Raw genomic sequence first — 19,233 nt, forward strand, 5'->3', positions numbered from 1 at the left:
CCAATGCTACCCCTACATCTAGTAATAACCAGATTTAATTGCTTAATTCTCAATTACTACCTATGTTATCTTGCATTGACCAATATTTTGCAGTTAGGTGGTTATATTGCCGTAGGATTTTGCACACTGACAGGCAACAAATTGGGTGGTCCTCACCCTCCTAATGGTAATGATAACATTAATTATAACAAATTAATGGGTAAAATATTTTCATTGGATAGCACTTGAACGAACTTTTCCTAGTTTAATACTTGGGAGTCGTGAGTTAAAAAAGAGAAAAGATTAAAATTAAGTCAATCATGGGCTGCCAAATACTCTGACTGCGTGGAGTTCTTGTAACCGGAGCTGCAAACAATCTGCCTGCTTTCTACGGGTTTGGACGGAAATGGGTTAGCAAATAAAGATGCTAAGTAATGGATTTGGACGGAAGAGGTCGGCAAAAAGATTGGAACCACCACTGTCGTCCGTGTTAGGCGACTCAAATTAATTAGACTAATTTAATTTTTTTTCTTAGCCTTCGTACGTTGAAGGAGGTCTTCTTTAGATCTCAGCCGTAGCATGATACAATGTGCAGGATTTTAATATGATGTGGAGCCAGCCCGTAGTAGAGAGAATCGCTCCTGATCTAAGCTAGTTTTCTAATACCATATCAGGTAAAGCACTTGCGAAGCATCAAATCTCTAATCTCTCTTTCTTTGTTGAGATCTCTTCGCTCAATAACTTTACTATCGAGACATATTAAGTAAGCTAGTTTCCTAAAAATTAAAGTGTTGTTCGTTTAACAGTGTCTATCTCAATTGATCCCCATGACTATTTTGCTCTATTAAGGAGGAGCAGGAGTCGTGTTCCAGTTTGCCGAATGCGCTCTTCTGAAAGTGGCCTGAGAGCCTACGTTAGGATACTCGGTGTTGCTGGCCCAAAAATCAGGCCCTTCGGCTCGGGCTGGTTCTAACAATGGGGCTCAACTCGGTGGAGGTTGAGACTAACTTGTTCAAACTTGTGTGGATCATGAAAGCGGAGATCAGTTGTTTGTAGAAACTCCAAGGTCTAGTTGCTGACTGTAAAAACGTTATTCAACCCTTTTACAAATTATTGTCTTTTGTATGTATGTAAAGAAGAAAATAGCCAACTGGGTGACAAAACGAGATAAAACCACGTTTCAAGCTATTTTGTTGGGTCCGGATGAACTCATTCCTTTAGATTTGTAAAATTGTTTGTCTTTTTGATATCTTGAACCTAAACTGGGAGATAGGCCAATCACTGACATATCTTCATCTCTCCTAATTGGGAGAATTATTTATGCAGCTACTAATGGCATTGACAATGAAATCTACTCTAGTCCTGTATCTAAAAAAGGTTGTCTTGTGACGATCAGTTTGAAATAATCAAATCTTTGAAAGATACGCTTCAAATGGATGGAAGATGGCATCTCCACAAAGATTTTACGAAGTAGAACCAAACTTTTTTGCCCACTATATCATTTAGAAGATTAGGAGATGCCTAGAACAAATGGGTAACATTCGTTGCACTTTTAGAACAATGGAACCAGAGTTTGTCCAAAAAAAGAAAAGGTAATGGTAGAAGATGCACGACGCATCAGCTCAGTGCAACCAAAACTTGCCAATCTTTTGAATTGGAGTTTCTAGCCAATTTACCAATAGCTATTAGAACTGTACAGAGTTGCTCAATTTTATCAAAGTTACCTTAGATATCAACTATTATATTATTTATCCTGAGGAATATATTTAAAAAATTAAAAGTGTAATTAAGATACTACTTTTTTGAAATTCATATGATTTAATGTACTTTAACCTAAACATTAGTTAAAAAAGAAGAAGAAGAAATGCAATGGCATTGCTTTTATAGATTTTTTAATTTTTCTTGAATTCCTTAAAACTATAATTATTAAAATATTAAAACAATTTTATATAAACCAGCGGTCGGACTAGGTGACCCAATATTGAACCAGTAACCTAGTAACCCAACATCTAACCGGGTCAATATCCGGTCAGTTTTGATAAATATACAATTTAAATAAACATATTAAATGTCCTAGATTTTAAACATTACAGAGTAGTTTAATTTCTCAAATTCCCAACATTTCGATCGGCCCGGCCCTGTTTTGAGCCCAATTAGATATGGGAAGGCAAAGTCCAGTTGGGCGTGGGCCCTCCACTAATGTAACTCGACTAGAGGTATAGACTAGTGCAGTAATATCATAAATCCGAGGTACTAACTTACAAAGTAGCACAAAAGTTAGGACCAATAAAGAGAGGTGATATATATATATATATATATATATATATATATATATATATAAATTGGGACCGCTCACGGCTCACCGCCTAAAACAAATAAATCCCCTCAAACCTCTTTGCGTTCTCTTCTTTTTCCACCGTTCCGTCGTTCCCCCCGTCCTTCCTCCCGCCTATCGTTACCCTAACCCTAAACCTAATCTCATTACAGGGGAGGGATTTTAGGGCTCCAATGGCGGATGGGGGGAACTTCCCTGGCGGGGATGACGTCGATCGCATGATCCGAGACGGCCGACATCTATACGATCCTTACCGTCGTCTATACGACCTCCCTACCTCTCCGGAGTTCCTCTTCCAGGAGGAGTCTCTCGCCCAGCGCCGCTCCTGGGGTGAGAACCTCACCTACTACACTGGAGTCGGCTATCTCTGCGGCGCCGTCTCGGGAGCTGGAATCGGCCTCCGCCGCGCCGCCTGCGCCGCCGAGCCCGGGGATACCCTCAAGATTCGTGTCAATCGCGTCCTCAACTCCTCTGGCCAGGACGGCCGTCGGATTGGCAACCGGGTCGGCGTGATCGGGCTTCTCTACGCCGGGATGGAGAGCGGAATGGTCTCCTTTAGGAGTAAAGACGACTGGATCAACAGCGTCGTTGCAGGGCTCGGCACCGGAGCTATCTATAGGGCAGCCAGTGGCCCGAGGTCGGCCGCGGTAGCCGGGGCGATCGGAGGGTTGATGGTTGGGGCTGTTGTCGCGGGGAAGCAAGTCTTGAAGAGATATGTACCAATCTGAAGGTTTTTGTTTAAATCTTTGGCTTAAATCACTTATCTTCTTGCTATACATATGGCTGTAGCAGAAGTTTGCCATCTCATTTATCTGTGGGATGATTGGAGGTTTGGTAGGTTTGGCAGAATAATCTTGTGATAACTATTGAAATAATTTGGCATATATATGGAAGGATAGCTCTTCATGTTTAGCTTTGATGATTCATATTGTATTATCTCTTTGTGTTCAATTATCAGGAGCTACTTCTTGCAACCCCTTTTACTGTATAGGGTACACAAGTTTATGATGTTTGAGTAGAATGGATTGTGGAAAACATATAGCAGTATTGAAATGATATGAAGGGACTCGAGTCTTGTGGATATTTGATTGGTATTTGTTTTAGGATGAACTAAACTTCAACCCATTGCTTGAATTATCGGTATGTTTGGCAATTTGTTGGCACTTAAAATTCATTGGTTTCATGTATGGACTGATATCTGTTTTGTGCATTTTGACACATTACATTGCATATATACATCTGAGAATTGCTGACCAGGATTTTGAATATGTTTAGTCTCCATCAGAGGAAAGAACTTGACATTGATTTTTTTTCATAAATGTTGTAATTGGATGAGATGTTTGCTTTTATTGTACTTTAACTTGATATTGCTTTACTCTGTCATTTTGCACCTTTTCGACTTAGTCCGACAGATTGTTGACTTTTAATTTTTGCACCTATATTCAGCAATAATTTAGTAGTATAAATATTATTAGTAGAGATGATTTCTTTGTACAAGTGGTAATAAAGTCATATTGTTTCGACTTGTCGTGAATGGATTAAGTTTCGCTTGTTATATAGTGCCTGGCTCTTTACTTACTCAACTACATTGAATTTTCTATTATGGTTCTAATTTTTCTAACTTGTGTACCTGATCTTATCTTTTCTTCCTATCTTTATGATCTAATTCCTGCTCCAGCTTAGAAGCACTTAAAATTTTCACTTCTGTACGATTTATCTAGCACATGGGAAATCATAAGATGAACTAATAATTCCTGGTCTGAAGTGCATGTCCATTGTCTTCATTGTATCGTTTTGTGCAAGTTTATAAATCATAAGTCATGTACTTTTTGTTCATTTTGTTTACAAGGCACATTGATTTAGAAAGGGGAAATCTGAATTTCGAAATACTTGGAGGGTTCCTCTTTGTATGTTCCACCTATTGATTCTTTCATGTGGATGAACTATATCTTGCGAGTTGCTTATCTGTTGAAGTTGGGGTCTTATGTCCTCCTTTTCTTTCAGAATCAAGGAAAGTGCTTGTATTATTTTCCAATGTAAGGTTACAGCTGGTCATCAACCAATCAGATATTGCAATAGATGAGAAGATTGAACACACTGTATTCCAAAGTATATGTAGTTTTACCCTATATGACTGATTGATTTAATAACAACCCCTTTATTTTCCAATTTGCTTGTGTACATATATCTTATACTTTATGTTGTCTAATGTGACATGCATGGTTGGAGGACTCAATTTCTAGAAATGTGATACAGTGCACATAGGAATGTAGTTACCCTTTTTCACTATCTGGATTTAATTATGTTAGACTCCTTTTCCATGAATGGGTAGTTGATTCCCTGTTACCATGTCAAATTGTCAAACAAGGTCTGTTTGTCTTTTATTTTCAAATCTTCCAAAATTATTTTTGTTTCATTTTGTTCACCTTTCCCTTGTTTATATCTTTCTGTTCTTTTATATCCTCTGGCATTTGCCTGTGTGTATTTGTTATTATAGCGCAAATTCAGATTCTGAAAATGGTTATGGGAATGAGATTTTGCTCCTCATTTCTCCCCTGCTTTTATCTAACACTTTCGTTGTGAGCTTAATTTGCTTGAAAGGCTTTTGGGGGTGAAACCACTTGATTTGGTATTCGAAGATTGCTAAATTGTGGTTGTTGATGACAAACTGTATCTTTTTATAGATATCTGTTGTGAAAATGGTCTATATCTCATGAAATAGAAACTATTATCTCAGGTTGGTCATTTTTGACAGATTACACTGAAAATTAGTAATACAATGGGAAAATGACATTGCACCCTTCGATAGTTCTAAATTTACTTTACTCTCCTGTAATTCTAATGTTCATTATGAATAAAATTATAGATAATTAAATAATCTTTTTAACACATTATAAATAATACAGATTAAATTTTAGATGATAAAAATATGATGAACATATACTTATTTAAAATTTAATTAAATTAGTACGAAAGTTTACTCAGTTATTTACACTTTTATCTCTAATTAAATATAATAAAAATAATAATTTAATTTAGATATAATTTAAAAGGAGGTAAAGTGATATAAATAAGATTATAAAAAAATGTAATAAATTTATGTCTAATCGGAAAAAATATAGTTTTCCGTAATATAATTCTAGGTAGTAAGATTTTAATTTCTGAAATTTTCCATGGCGCTGCCGCTTCTCTTTTTTCTTTTTCTTTTTTTTCTTTTTTTTAAAAACTTATGGCATTCGCCAAACTCCTCTAAAGACATGCTTGGGTTTTTAACCAACTTTTTCAACTATGATCTTTTCTAAAATTACGAAAGGAGAATAAGGATTAAACATAATTCATCCTCTTTCACTTGGTAACGGATCCGGATATGGATTATCCGGATCTGGATCCGTTACTTTGACACGTTGGATGACAAAGTGGCATGATGCGGTGCTATTTACTATTAGTATCACTAGTCGATACTTGGATTTACCCTTTTGCCCTTTTCCCTGGTCCGAATGACGACATTTTTGGGGATTAACGCCAAGCTTTATTCTTATGGTTATATTATCGTCTCTGCCAAGTTCCTTCCTTCCCTTTATGTGCGTTTCATCTCGGACATCGTTATTCTCGGCGGTGATCGAAGGGGAAACCGTGGGATTAGAATTCCGGGGTATGGAAAGGTTGCCGGGGGAGCTTTGCCTTAAAGTTTTCGACCTCTTGGATCACCAAAGCCTTGCGGCCTCTCTCCAAGGTCCGTGGAAATTCCCTCTCTATCTCCTCTGTTTCTGCACTTGGTTATAGTTTTGGATTAATAAATACCCTACTTCAAGATGTGCAATTTTGTTCTAATTCCATGTAATTGGAGTTGGTTGGTCAATCTCTTTAAGAATTGGCAATTTTGCAATTTGGATAGATCTGGTATTGGATCTTAGCGCATAGTCAAATATACACCATTCAAACTTAAATGTATGAGAATGGGGAAATTATCTGATAAGGACCCATGTCTCAGATAATATTCTGAACTGAATACAACTTCAAGAAGTCAGATGAGAATTCCAAAGTTTTTCTTTGCAGGTAAAAGGATTACAAAGCCTATCACTTTGTCTACCTATGATGCATATAAATATATATGATGATGCTAAGCTTCAGACTTATACTACAATTGTTACAATTGTTCAATGTAAATTAGTGATAGAGATCCAAATAGCATCTTAGGGCTCTCGCAGCGGCTGAACTCTCTGTTATCCTACTGGGCAGCCAGGACGAGGCAGTCCATTCTGCCTTCCTTTAGAAAACGGATGAATTTTGTGTTTGGAATTTTTTGTGGTTATTATGGAAGGAAAGAAACAACAGAATTTTTAACGCTGACGTACTCCTCGGGCTTCTGGATCTCCCTCTAGATCTGGTACCAGTGTAGTTGGTGGCATTGTTGCTTTCCGTTGGCCTCCCCTATCGGCTATTGACTCTTTCTCTGCAACCTTTTCCTTGTAAGGCTTTCTGTCCTCCCCTTTTTTGCCTTGTTTCTCAGTATATATAACTGCCTTGGGCCCAACCAACTTCCTCTCAAAAAAAGAAAAGAAAAAAAAAGTAGAGCTTCTATTGATCATAACGCTTTTACTGGTAATTACAGTTATTTGAATCTTTAAACTGCTTCAGGCCTTAATAATTAGCCTGTCCAATTGCTAACTGGGATTACATCTGAAGCTGATGGCATCGTATAGTCTGTTGTTGCAGTGAACTAGTATTATGATATACCTTTGCCTGACTGCATTTTTAACACTTCTGCTACTCCTAACTAGTCTGCAGAAAGTGGAGAAAGTTAGCTTCTGACAATTCATTATGGGGTAACCTATTTAGGGAGAGATGGGGAGGAGACTCTGCTGAGTTTTATGCCCCGCAAGATTCCAAATCCTGGAAAGATATCTACATTGTGCAAGACCGATGCGATCGATATGGACTGTGAGTCATCGAGTTCATATATATATATATATCAGTCTTTGAATATCTTTGTTCTTCTTCAGAATAGCAAATTGAGCACAAAAATTATACAGAAACTGTGGATTGTTTAGTTAATGGTGATAGTTTCATAGATGCAGTAACCCATATTGGAACTCATAATTTTGACTTTTGTCTATACAAACAACAAATTTTGGCTGCATGACTAGCAAAAATTACTACAAGTGATGATCATAGTTAGACAGAGTAGGATGACAACTATCATCCACATATCTAGTTTAAGGAGAAAAACTTAATAGATGGATTCAAGAGTCCAGCAGAATGATTAAGACAGAGGTATGTGCTGCTTACCAAGTAATGTCAAAGCAAGCAGGATGATCATTTGCATGAGATTTTCTCTTAAGCAATACTTTTGGCACTTACTAGTTTTTATATTGAGAGAGTTTCTGTTTAGCACGAACAGTATGACACTTGTTTGTTATATACTTTAACCCAGTAGAGATAGTGCTGAGCATTTTTTTTAGCTCAACCAAAGTCTAGAAGGTTACTCGTTACAATGTGTAAAAATCTATTCTTCATTACGAGTATATCTTTCTGTCTTAATGCAAATTTTCTCAAATTTATTTCAGGGGTCTAAAAATCATTAGAGAAGGAAACGATTACTATGTCATCCATCAAGGTGAGATCCAAAGGTACCTAGGCTCTGGCCAGCCGAAAGAAGTCCCTCTGCAGGCTGAGGAAGAGCAGCACCAGATCTGCGACAGGATCCTTTTTTTTATTGGGGATCTGGAGGCTGCTTGTGCCGATGTGAAGCGAGTCAAGATGTGAAGGTGTTCTTACATGTTTCTCTGTACCACAGAATCATCAATCTCTATTGTTAATCCTGTATTTAAGTGTGTATAATTTTGCATTTACATTGGTATTATAATCTTGTAACACATTTTGTCTGTAACTCCAGTGTTAGTATGTGAAATGTTAATCATTAATGGAAACTTACAGAGCTGGGAAACAACTCATCGACCTATTGAGTGCTGAGTATCGAGTCTTCCTGCGTTTGTTCTGCAGTTGCCAAAACTATTCAGCAGATAAAAGTGAATAGGCTAAAATAAGTTCGAACTGGTTTACATCCAATCAAGGCCTGCAAATTCCTCCTGACAGCCAGAAATTCCTGGAGTAGAACTTGGAGTCTCCGAATGGTGATTTATAGTGTCTCTTTATGCCAATAAGACATACATCCACAGCTATTTCATCTCTATGTACCAGAAATGAGACAAATGCCATTTATGCTCCGGAAAACAGTGCTATTGCATTCTATCTCGATGGTTAAACGATGATAAAAAGGAGTTGCTCATGATTGATGGTTTGGGGAATTCATGTATTTGCATTCCCGCATGGAAACCAAGAGTAGTTGACTGAACTAGATCTAATTTTAAAATTATTTATCAAAATAGATAACACTCAAATTTAAATACAAAAATAGGTTTACTTTACTGTAGTGATAACTAAAAATACTTAAATATTAAGCGTTTACTTATTTAAAAGTAATATCAGCGTATTTTAAATAAAACGTTAATCTCATCGCCTTTGTTATTGAAATAGTTTAAATAGTGTTTTATATCTCTTATCAAATCCCTTCTTTTAGAAAAAGAAGGTTTTACTTAGGAAAATGTTGATATTATCAGCGTTATTAATTTTAGATAAGTGAAACACCTAAAATTTAGATATTTTCATTAAAGCTACCGTAAAATAAACTCATTTTAATATTTAAGTTTATGCATTGTATATTTTGATTAAATTTAAAATAGAGTTAGCTTGGTCAAAAACTTAAACCAATGTGTAGACAACACCACCAGAGAATAATCATCAAATTTCATTCATATATTTTTCTGTTTAAATTAAGTTTTTATTAGACAAATCATGATCTAATTCTTTTACAAACTTTGAATCCAAATTAATGGAATCCACACATTATTTATGCTAGATTATCGATAGAATATAAAAAAACTTAGAGAGTGAGTTTAGTACACCTATTTACACTTTTAAGCATTACTTGGGCATTTGAGCCCCAAAGTTGCCCATGTTTTGCCGTAAAAAATATTTTACCAAATCAACCAAAACCTGCGCCAGAAAGGCATAATCACTATGACAGAGAGAAGGTCCCTAATATAAATAGGATATCTACATTCATTTTCTTCTTTACACTGAGAGAGTATATTCATAAAATTCAGAAATAGTCACTATGGTAGTGAAAAAAAAGAATGATGCTATGCTGATCCTGGTCAGATAATTTTTTGGTTCAGGAAATACAAACATTAACTTCATTTCCCTACGCTATCGACTTTGGAAAGACATGCTCGAAAAACAATGTAAATAGTTAGATTGCACCAAAATTGATTTCATGCATGAACTACGCATGTTATTGCAGTTGCAGGTGACAACCTTGGTAACAAGATGATCAATAGATGAACTACATACAAGTGCTGTTGTTAGCAACCAATCATTCTGCATTAATATCAAAGTTCGCATCATGCGTATCAGAATGCTTCAACTAGACAGATAATGGTGAAGACTGAAGAGAAACGAGGAAAAATAGAAGCAAATACAATGAATAGCTCAGACAGCTTAAAAAAGCCTGGATCTCTAGAGAAACTTGTATACTAATTGGCATAAGCTACTCAGAAATAAATAATCTAAAAATTTATAGGGCCTCTTTCACATGGAAAGTTGGTTCTGAATAACATTAAGAAGCTGAAAATGCAATATCGAACTCCTCCCACTCCATTGGAACAACATGGATTTGACAAGCCGGATTGTTTACTCGTTCTTGCTTGCTATGGTGCGAGAACTGCAATTCCTAAAGAACTAATTAGGCATTCAATGGCTCCTCTTCACCATTCCTCTCCTTCAAAGCAGTCCAATCTTGTGACTCTGCAAGGAAATTCATTGAGATTGTAACAAAAGTTTTTTACAGTTTTCGAGGACGAATATTACGTTTGCCAAAGCAAGGAACAAAGTAAAAATGATCTGCGAGTATCAATATGCATAGGCTAGATGTTAAATGGAACTTACTTGATCTATGGCACTCGGCAACCGCCATCAGCCGTCTTTGCAAGATTGCCGCCATAAAAAGAAAAATAGAGCACATGCCAAACATGACAGTGATAGGGAATGCGTTCACCTTCAAAAATATATCAGGAACCAGTCTTAGAGGAATAAGCTAACAACATAGCTCCATCATTTTCATGAAACAATATAGCAGTATTTAATTATTAAACTAACAATATCTGGCACACACAAGAAGAAACCATTGAAAAGTAAGCAAGGATATTTCTTTGGTTTATGAGCAATATATATCTCTAACTGAAGATGCATCACAGTTATAGATTTTGGTGAACCAAAGTATTGCTTGCTTACATTGTAAAGCACAACGCAGACAAATATGTTTAAAGGGATCCGGAAGAAGTTCATGATTGTGCTCCTGGCCTCCTCTGGTATGTACTGGGATCTCATTTTCATAATTGATGGCCAAAATATCCCAACACAGGACTCAAACGTACAAAAACCAAAGAGTTGAATCCAGCCACCAAGTGGCATGCTGCCACCTTTTACTCCACCCGTTGCTACTAGGAACTGTTCAGCGCACACAGAATCACTCTCATGGACTATGTCATAAACAAGAGAGAACATTACAACAGGAAAGAGAAATCTTACATTTGTAATAACAGGGAGAAGGAGAGTGAAGGCAGAGATTGCAAAAACAAGCTGCATATAGCTTTCAACTTTAAGTGTTGCACGAGCCATTAATCGAGAGGCAATAGAGCTTCCCAACATTGAAGACAGCATGAATGTAGCAAATATAAAGCCATGAGGAATGTCTTCATCGTTTGGGCTTAATGCAGGAGTCCACAAGAACACAAATGTGTACATGGAACCTTCAAACAGTGACTGTATTGCACCCAGCAGAGCAATTTTCTCATCTGATTTCAAAATAATTAATTATGAAATTGCCAACTCAAATTCAAGATAGATTTTCTTTTCGTACCCTAATAAGGGTTAAACTAAAACTTACCAGAAGCAATGGCTACAGCAGCAACCTTGAACTGAGCCAGCAAGCTCTTGCCATCAGAAGGGTCTCCATAGTTTTCACCCCATGATGAGAAAATGATGACCATGCCTATCGCAAGGAAACATGCCGCAGCATCAAATGGAGCCACAGGACCAAATCCTAAGTTATCAGCCAAAAGATTTGCAAACAACCCAGAGATGATGGCAACAAGACCATTGCCAAGAAATATAGCCTTGGAGAAAGTCAAGGACAGCCACTGGGCATCAAAACCTCTCTGCAGAAGAGCAAAACAAAGTCTCAGATCTCCAAATAAAAAGATTCCGACCTACCAATCCCCAATTTTAGTGTTCCTTCTAGTCCTGAATCATATCTGACTATGAAGTGAAGATAATGGGCTAATGGCATCATATATATATCATCCCAATTAGAAGTCCACATCCACACAGATGTTTGCTATTCTTCAATTTCTACTTGTAAATAATATATAAGTGCTCGTTTACATGAATTAACAAATGTGCATATGAAGAACTCCTAGATGCCTCCTAACTGAGAGAAAAGAAGGGCAGGCACTACATTTAATCAAATAGCAAAAGATAGACATAATACTTTCTAGATGTACTTCTTGATGTGCCAGCTCATATGCAAGATGAATAGAGTTGTCTGGCTTCATCAAATTCTTTTCTGCTTTATTAACTTATTTCATTATTCCACGTTCCTCAGAGTATACTCAATCTATCATTTTTTTCTTGCATCTCTTATCAATTGCAAAATCTCAAAGTACCCAATTTTACTTCTTTACTTGAGTGTTACACATATATTTATCAAATACCACACAAAAAAGGTGAGACTGACGCTAGCAAATTCGCAAGTTAAAATATGTTCAAATATTTATATATACAAAAAGTAACAAGTTTTAAAATCATGGCAAAATCAATCCAAATAGTATGTTACAGTGAATGATTTCTTCAATTTAAGGTGCTCTAGACTCAAGGAGAAACCACTTTGCTATATATGTGGGGAGGAAAAAGGACAAGGAAGTGCATTTAATAGAAATATAAAGATCGAGAGTGATGGAACAGGAATGAAAGAATAACAAATTATGTGCCACGAAAAGCACCAACTAAGATCATCTTCTGTCAGCAAAATGTTATGTATCATGAAGAGTTGAAAGTAACTACAAAAGAAATTAAGGACCGTTGGATCATATCATCACCTTATTATGTTCTGCAACAAGCCAAGACTCAAAGGCCGAAAAGAGTAGCGATGTTGCAATTCCTCCCAAGATTCGGCCAACCATCAATACCTTATACTCCGGAGAATGCTTGGTGAAACAGCTAAGAATGTAACATATGCAGTAGGTAATGCAGGCCCTCTTCCGACCTCTGCAGTCACATAAAAAATCACAGAGATCTTATACACAGATTTCACTTCATCCTTAGATGCATGAATTTTTTTTTAAAAAAAAGACTAATTTCCAAATATGGAAGATGCGGCATATTCATTAGAAAAATTCTCACTGTTTGTCAGCCAGAGAACCGACAATTGTCCCAAACAGCATGGAAGATCCAAACCCAGCAATGAAGAGCCGCCCGATATCGCCTTTATCAAACCCATACGTACTATAGAGATAGTACACATATGGACCTTGCAACCAATCACCAGCTGATGCATGTAAAAGAAACTGCAGTTAGACCAATTCACAGCTGAAACAAAGAAATAACGAAAAACAACTTTTAATCCGATCTCAATTTTTGAAAATTGCACCAACATGTTGATCTAGCTGAGATCTTCTCCCAAAATTACGACACAACCGGATCTCCAAGCACAATTGCATCTAGAAATAAAACCCAAAACCCCAAATCAAGCATGGACAGCTACAGATCTAAGATCAATCAGCCCACATTACAAAATTAACACACACGCCACTAGATCGGAGACGTAAAACATTCCTAAACCTAAGCAATCACTCAACCAGAACAAGAAAAGGAAACAAAGAATCTTCATTTGTGCCTAAATCGAGATACCACATCAACCAGCCCGACTCTTAGACCAGATCTAACAACTTAACAAACCAAGAAAGCCGGTTTGGGTAGTTCCATAGCAGGACGCACCCATCATAAGGGAGTAGACGACGAGGTAGTTGTTCTTGAAGGAATTGAAGGCGGAGGAGGTGGTTATGCGATCCTTGCTCGTCTTGCTCAACTCCAGCAACGCCACCACCATCGCAAGCCCCCCGAACACCATGTAGTAGAACACCTCCATTTTCACAATCTTTCCTATCTCTCTCTCTCTCTCTCAACGCAGAGCGAGAGCGTCTTAAGAAGGCCTGGGGGCTCGGGGTGTTCGCTTCAATGCCCGGATATTTAAGTTGAGCTGCTTCCTTTGGGCCTAATCTTTCCTGCGAGTGGACTAATGTTTATTTTATTAGATTAAGCGGTGCCCAGAATGTTGTCTATAATTTGAATTAAACGACCAGTTTTGTGCAATTTATGTAGCAGAAATGTCGAGTCACAACATGAATAGCTAGCCCATCGATTAGCCCTTGACGCCAAACAATGTTTAGTATTCTTTTCCTTTGTTTGGCGGTAATCCATTTAGATCTTTCCGTTAGTTTGATAAAATCTTATTAGTTATCTAATATCCACCTCAATAGCAAGCCTTTTCAAACTTATTTTTTACTCTAGTGGAGGATGAGTTAGATCTGGAGTTAGTTGGCATTTTTAATCTCGCACCGCGAATGTCGGTGTGCGTGCCGCGAGAATAGGGTGCATGTATCTATACGACGCGTGAGCCGTCTGATTTGATCAATCGTGGATTCCGAGATTAAAGGGTTCGATCGACGGCTACGTTGGCTCCCCAAAGTACAAAAGTCTTATGTGCTTTCCATGGATTAATTGAGCATGCTGCACGTGCGATGCACTTAAGGAGGAACATTAATTACGATTACGGAAAGGTAAAGATAACTCGAGAAAGAAAAAAGAAAACTTTTCCTTGTAGCGTATGTAGATGCGTCTCCACTCCACATGCTGATTCATAATAAATTCTTATTCCGTTTTCAACAAGGAAATAACAAGCCTTTCTTTGATAAAACTCAGTTTATTCTAGTATACTATTTTTTTTTCTTTTTTCATAATTTTTTAAAAGATAATTTCATATTAACTTACGATTGCTATTTTCTGTCACACATTGTATGATTATATATCCACACTCTCACATATTTATAAATCCAAATTTATTTTTATATAAATATATAAAATATTTTAAATCTATATTTATAGTAAAAAATATTATTACTACTACTTTACATCCAATCAAATATATTTTTACCATTTGATATAAAACATCATTAATTCCCACCACAAATTCACTATCCTCTAATATTATAATATCATAAAGATTATTACTATTAGTATTAAACTAAACATTAGAATAGTTTATAAAAATATTAACTCTACTTCTAGTATTAGAAATTTAAATACTTATTCATACTAGAATAGACCTAGTATAAACCTTAATCCACGAGTAAACAAGAAGTAATATAAGTTTTGGCTACAAAGGCCAAGAAGTAGATCTGCTGTGCATTACAAGAGAAGCAAAATGGACGCTTAATAATCTGGGAATATATAAACTAATATTGATAAGAATTCAGTACTAAAAATTGGGACATAATATCTCTTACAAGGCTTCGTTGATTGACGTCCGCCATGGTATACCGTCACAGCGAGCAAACAAGTCAAAGTGACTACCCAGCTGTCCGAAAATGCATTTCCTTTTGCATTTAAGCTTCTTCCCAAATAGTCTCATATTCTCCATCCTCAAATTTGCTTATTAGCTCGAATCAAAATTTGAGACCGGCTCTTGCCATTGCCAAGGCCCCGTCGTAAGTTTGATTTCCACCAATGAATCCACTCATATGAACGAAAATGCAGCCGCTAATTCCTGACTCCCTTGAAAGATCATCGTCTCTCAGGCCCCTCCAAGGTATTGGGAGAGGCTTTCGGCTCTCGAAACTGTCAGGAGATACCGCCACAGCTTGTACTCGCCAATGTTTACTCCTCTCATCCTGCAATTACATTACCAAAAGCAAGATATAAGCAATGGTTTTGTTGTTTCGCATTGGAAGTATTACTTGGTGAGTGATGAGTGAAAGATATATTGCATGATGGAATGTAAACTAGATCTTCATTCAGGCATTCAGCCATATCATTAATTAGATTGGACCTGAATTAAGAATACTATTTCAGTACGAGATACCAACATCCAAGCAAAAGAATGGCCAACAATACCTGATGCCTAACTTTACAAATAACAATGCTGGGTTAAATATTGCAAATCTAAAGATAATGAGATGATAGGAAACATTCTTAATGTGGCTGGCACCTTATAAGATCCCAGAATGGAGAGTAACATGAGGGGTGATTGGATGCAAGTCAGCTAATCTACCTTTCTTGTGTGATGTGTTGCTGAAGCACTGTGCCTTATAGAAAAATAGATCCAGAATCCAGGAAATATGTCCAGTGCAAGTCCTAAACCTAATAACTGAAAAGTTCCTTCCATATATCATAGTTAAAAAAAAAACAGCTTATATACAACAGGTGAATGCCGAATAGGGGTTCTTTGATTCTTTCACCTTAACAGGCAGTGCAGCTTGGTGTTAATTGTTGAACTGGCTTGGTTCAACCAATGTATGATTTAAGGCCCCAGAGCATCTAAATACTTTATTACTTCTTGCGACAAGATACATATCAGACTGGAGAAAATACAGTTGGGAGTATCCTTGCATTTTTACGAGGTAATAAGATGAATTCTATCGTTAACCTTTCCCACAAAGGGAAATGGTGCAGCATCAAAATATACAAGAGAGCTTTCATTTCCCCGAAGAATAGCATTGCTAATCTATATCCACATATTTGTGTATACATGGGTGAAACATCCAACAGACAAAATTCAGTGCACAACGACAGAATGCTTCATTCAAGTTTAAGGTAACACAAGGAAGATAAATGACCAAAATAGGCATAGTTAAAAGCAGGAAGAAGACACTGCATAACTTTGATTGAGCATAATAGTTGAGAGTTAAGGTATGTTGCTGCTGTACTGATATCTTCAGGCTTAAAGGACCACCTATTATCTAAAGGTTTCATCATGAAGTAAACTACTAAACTCATGATTAATACTTGTCAGGATTACAGAGATATCAAACTTACCTGGTATAGAACATATTTGGTTGGAGGATCAATCTTCAATTCCTCTTCAAGCTCAAACAAATGAAGCTTCCACTGTGAAAAGAGAAATTTGTAAATAACGAAATAGCAATTAACATACAACGATGACTATAAAGAACTTACAGGGCAGAATCTATCCAAAACCATGATCTCTCCACTTGGATCAATACTTCCTCTCAATGACAAACACTCTATAACAATAGATCGTGCAGGTAGCCACGACTTGACATGAAAACGGACACTCTGGCAATAGAAGAAGAGACAAGTTATGAAGTCAAATCATGCTGAAGCACTTCCGCATAAATATTCAACAGAAATCATGACATCTGAAGCAACTTTTCGTGCATGCTAGCACGGAAACATACAAAATACAGATAAATTGGCAGACATATTTTTCACCTCCAAAAATTCACTGCCAGCAAGCACCATTGCCTGGTGAAAAGCTGCGTTCTCCTTCTCAGAGGACTGGTCTGGATCCATCCAATTCAGGTTAAGACGCCCAACACGTGAAGATAAATGTGTGTTATTCACATACTTTGGAGGCTGATCTGTATCATATTGATTGATCCCATTGTCAATGGCATCAAGTGCCTGTTACACAATAAAACTGTTCTGTTATTCTCGCACATGAGTCAATCTAAGTTGGTCCATTCTGACATATAAGTCATTCTAAGTTGGTCAAAATCTCTTTTTACCAAATGACTAGTATATACAGTATGAATTATCAGACCACCAAGGAAATAAGACAATGCAACTGCTTTGTGTTGATGGTAGAAGCAAATGACGAGTAAATCCCATTTCAAACACCAGCATTTCTTTTAAGGATTTACTCATAATTATTTACCTATAACTACTTAGTCAATTACGGCAAGAATTCTAAAGTAAACAAAAAGTTAAACTCAAATCAAGGCAACTCTATCAATCTGAGGCAGCCACAGATAATAGTCTGGGTGAATGAAGCTTCAATGAGTTAGTTACTACACCTAAAGGATTCAACTACATATATTACTGGCATAAAGTGTGGAAATGCAACTACCGAAGAAATGACATTTACTGGAAAGAATATGATTGAATATTTAGTGGGTCTGTAACATCATGACAACCAAATATAACATCCACCACATAACCATATCTATGAATTAGTAAAAACAGATTAAACATTGGCTGCCATTAAATTGGACAGATATACTACATCACCTAGATTTAGCACCGTCAGCTGACAATTGCAAGGAGTGTGCTCAATGCATGCCACAAATGGCTAGGCAAATGAATGAGGTGCCTTGAGATTCAAGGATTCAAGTTCATGTGGAGCTCAAATTCAAAAAAATAGTGCCTTTGACGGTCATTGGGACATGGCGTGGATCTACACGACTAGAGTATCAGGGAGGGCTCTGTCCCACTGTCTAACATATAAATAATCAAAGGATTCATCAGAAGAGAGTGTCCTCATGCACAAATCTCCCGCTTATGCTAGCCCTGAAGAGAGTGACATATGCAACCTTACTCTTATTTCTGAGGAGGATGTTTGTACGACTTAATCAAAAGCCTCTTGGATACAAGGGGCAAGCCTTATTGCCACACATCTGGTACTTAAGGATTTGAAAAATGTCAAAAGAAAGAAAGAAAACCTTCATTTTTGTGACACCTACATGTAATGGTTCCATCAACATTCAGAATTACTACCTCAATAAAACTTTTGTATATAGCAAGATACAACCGCTGCACATCTTCGTGGTCCTCACCAAGCTCAAGCTCCTTAGCAATAATCTCTTTACCATAATGCTGCAACAATAGAGTATAATAAGGTAAATAACCACTCTCAAAGTATAATAAAATGCAATTAGAATCAACTGAACGTAAATGGAACGTAGACATATCAACAGCTTTGTTATTTTAAAGCAATACGTAAACATGATAAAAGACTAAACTTGATTATCTTTGATTAGACTAAACTTGGCCGAACAGTAAGTAAAATCATGCTACCTTGTACACTAGTCCGGCACTGCTAAGTTTAGTGCTGAAACCATGGCCAAAGACCTCGCTAAAGCCTTTCTGGTGGTGATCATAACGATCTCGACTCGGATCGTATACTCCACCAACATCAAGCACTGCATCTAGCGTATCCAGTATCTGCAGGAAGTGATGATAGCAAGAGCAACATTAAGCTCGAAGATAACGAACCTTGTAGACCTCGTAAGTGCTTGGAAGAAAGCTCTAACAAAAGTTTCCCAATTTAAAACTTTTCTTGCATTATTCCGAGTTCATCGAACCAACGTCGTAAGAATTTATAGACTCGTTTCCAACACATGATTCCAGAACAAACACCAACTGCATGAAAGACCCCCCACGAGAAGATAATTTTTATAAGTTCTTTCAAGAAAAGTTAAAGAACCTGGGGATCCCTCGTTCGGACGATCTCGGCACCGGAGAACTTATCGGTGAGGCGAATCATGAAGCACCCAAGGGCCTCGTCGCAGTGGAAGCTACCGTTGTGGGTGCCGACCCTCCTAGGGTTAGGGTTTTGGGAGCCATTCGAGAAGGCCGGAACTCTAGCTCTCTTGGGAGAAGAAGAGGGCGACGAAGAGGCGGCCGCCGCCATGGAGAAGGTGCAGCTTCGGGTCTGCAAAGCGAGCGTTGTTCGCCACCAGCTCCGAATAGCGAACATAGGTCGAGCCGCACTACGAGTATGT

The 19,233-nt window shown here is 37.3% G+C and overlaps 4 protein-coding genes across 4 annotated transcripts; 2 read left to right on the forward strand and 2 right to left on the reverse strand.

Annotated features, from left to right (window-relative positions):
* Positions 1–2,349: 2,349 nt before the first annotated feature.
* Positions 2,350–3,236, forward strand: LOC140762845 (mitochondrial import inner membrane translocase subunit TIM23-2-like). Its single transcript, XM_073100811.1, has one exon. It carries the CDS (start codon positions 2,488–2,490, stop codon positions 3,040–3,042), a length of 555 nt encoding a protein of 184 aa, XP_072956912.1. The 5' UTR covers positions 2,350–2,487; the 3' UTR covers positions 3,043–3,236.
* Positions 3,237–5,849: 2,613 nt separating this feature from the next.
* Positions 5,850–8,264, forward strand: LOC140762994 (uncharacterized). Its single transcript, XM_073101000.1, has 3 exons — positions 5,850–6,047; positions 7,096–7,255; positions 7,882–8,264. The coding sequence occupies exons 1-3, from the start codon at positions 5,852–5,854 to the stop codon at positions 8,078–8,080; spliced, it is 555 nt and encodes a 184-aa protein (XP_072957101.1). The 5' UTR covers positions 5,850–5,851; the 3' UTR covers positions 8,081–8,264.
* Positions 8,265–9,815: 1,551 nt separating this feature from the next.
* On the reverse strand, positions 9,816–13,679 carry LOC140763999 (uncharacterized). The gene is made up of 8 exons (XM_073102404.1): positions 13,430–13,679; positions 12,836–12,980; positions 12,532–12,700; positions 11,322–11,592; positions 10,964–11,229; positions 10,667–10,882; positions 10,322–10,430; positions 9,816–10,180 (listed from the first exon to the last, which is right to left on the reverse strand). The coding sequence occupies exons 1-8, from the start codon at positions 13,578–13,580 to the stop codon at positions 10,119–10,121; spliced, it is 1,389 nt and encodes a 462-aa protein (XP_072958505.1). The 5' UTR covers positions 13,581–13,679; the 3' UTR covers positions 9,816–10,118.
* Positions 13,680–14,918: 1,239 nt separating this feature from the next.
* Positions 14,919–19,233, reverse strand: LOC140763788 (uncharacterized). The gene is made up of 7 exons (XM_073102138.1): positions 18,936–19,233; positions 18,527–18,673; positions 18,227–18,325; positions 16,943–17,134; positions 16,667–16,786; positions 16,526–16,597; positions 14,919–15,381 (listed from the first exon to the last, which is right to left on the reverse strand). Exons 1-7 carry the CDS (start codon positions 19,206–19,208, stop codon positions 15,157–15,159), a joined length of 1,128 nt encoding a protein of 375 aa, XP_072958239.1. The 5' UTR covers positions 19,209–19,233; the 3' UTR covers positions 14,919–15,156.

This window comes from Typha angustifolia, chromosome 7 (assembly GCF_048772165.1).
Source record: "Typha angustifolia cultivar Huaian chromosome 7, ASM4877216v1, whole genome shotgun sequence".
In the NCBI taxonomy this organism is placed as follows: Eukaryota; Viridiplantae; Streptophyta; class Magnoliopsida; order Poales; family Typhaceae; genus Typha; species Typha angustifolia.

Excerpts from the sequence above, each read along its gene's own strand:
- LOC140763999 (XM_073102404.1), bottom strand. The coding sequence starts at position 13,580 with ATGGAGGTGTTCTACTACATGGTGTTCGGGGGGCTTGCGATGGTGGTG. Across the intron at positions 11,593-12,531 it reads TTGTTGCAGAACATAATAAG|AGAGGTTTTGATGCCCAGTG; the intron begins GTGATGATATGA and ends GCTCTTCTGCAG. Across the intron at positions 10,431-10,666 it reads TCTGCGTTGTGCTTTACAAT|GTGAACGCATTCCCTATCAC; the intron begins GTAAGCAAGCAA and ends ATATTTTTGAAG.
- LOC140762994 (XM_073101000.1), top strand. The coding sequence starts at position 5,852 with ATGGTTATATTATCGTCTCTGCCAAGTTCCTTCCTTCCCTTTATGTGC. Across the intron at positions 6,048-7,095 it reads CCTTGCGGCCTCTCTCCAAG|TCTGCAGAAAGTGGAGAAAG; the intron begins GTCCGTGGAAAT and ends ACTCCTAACTAG. Across the intron at positions 7,256-7,881 it reads CGATGCGATCGATATGGACT|GGGTCTAAAAATCATTAGAG; the intron begins GTGAGTCATCGA and ends AATTTATTTCAG.
- LOC140763788 (XM_073102138.1), bottom strand. The coding sequence starts at position 19,208 with ATGTTCGCTATTCGGAGCTGGTGGCGAACAACGCTCGCTTTGCAGACC. Across the intron at positions 18,326-18,526 it reads GTGCCGGACTAGTGTACAAG|CATTATGGTAAAGAGATTAT; the intron begins GTAGCATGATTT and ends CTATTGTTGCAG. Across the intron at positions 16,787-16,942 it reads CTGGCAGTGAATTTTTGGAG|AGTGTCCGTTTTCATGTCAA; the intron begins GTGAAAAATATG and ends TTCTATTGCCAG.
- LOC140762845 (XM_073100811.1), top strand. The coding sequence starts at position 2,488 with ATGGCGGATGGGGGGAACTTCCCTGGCGGGGATGACGTCGATCGCATG.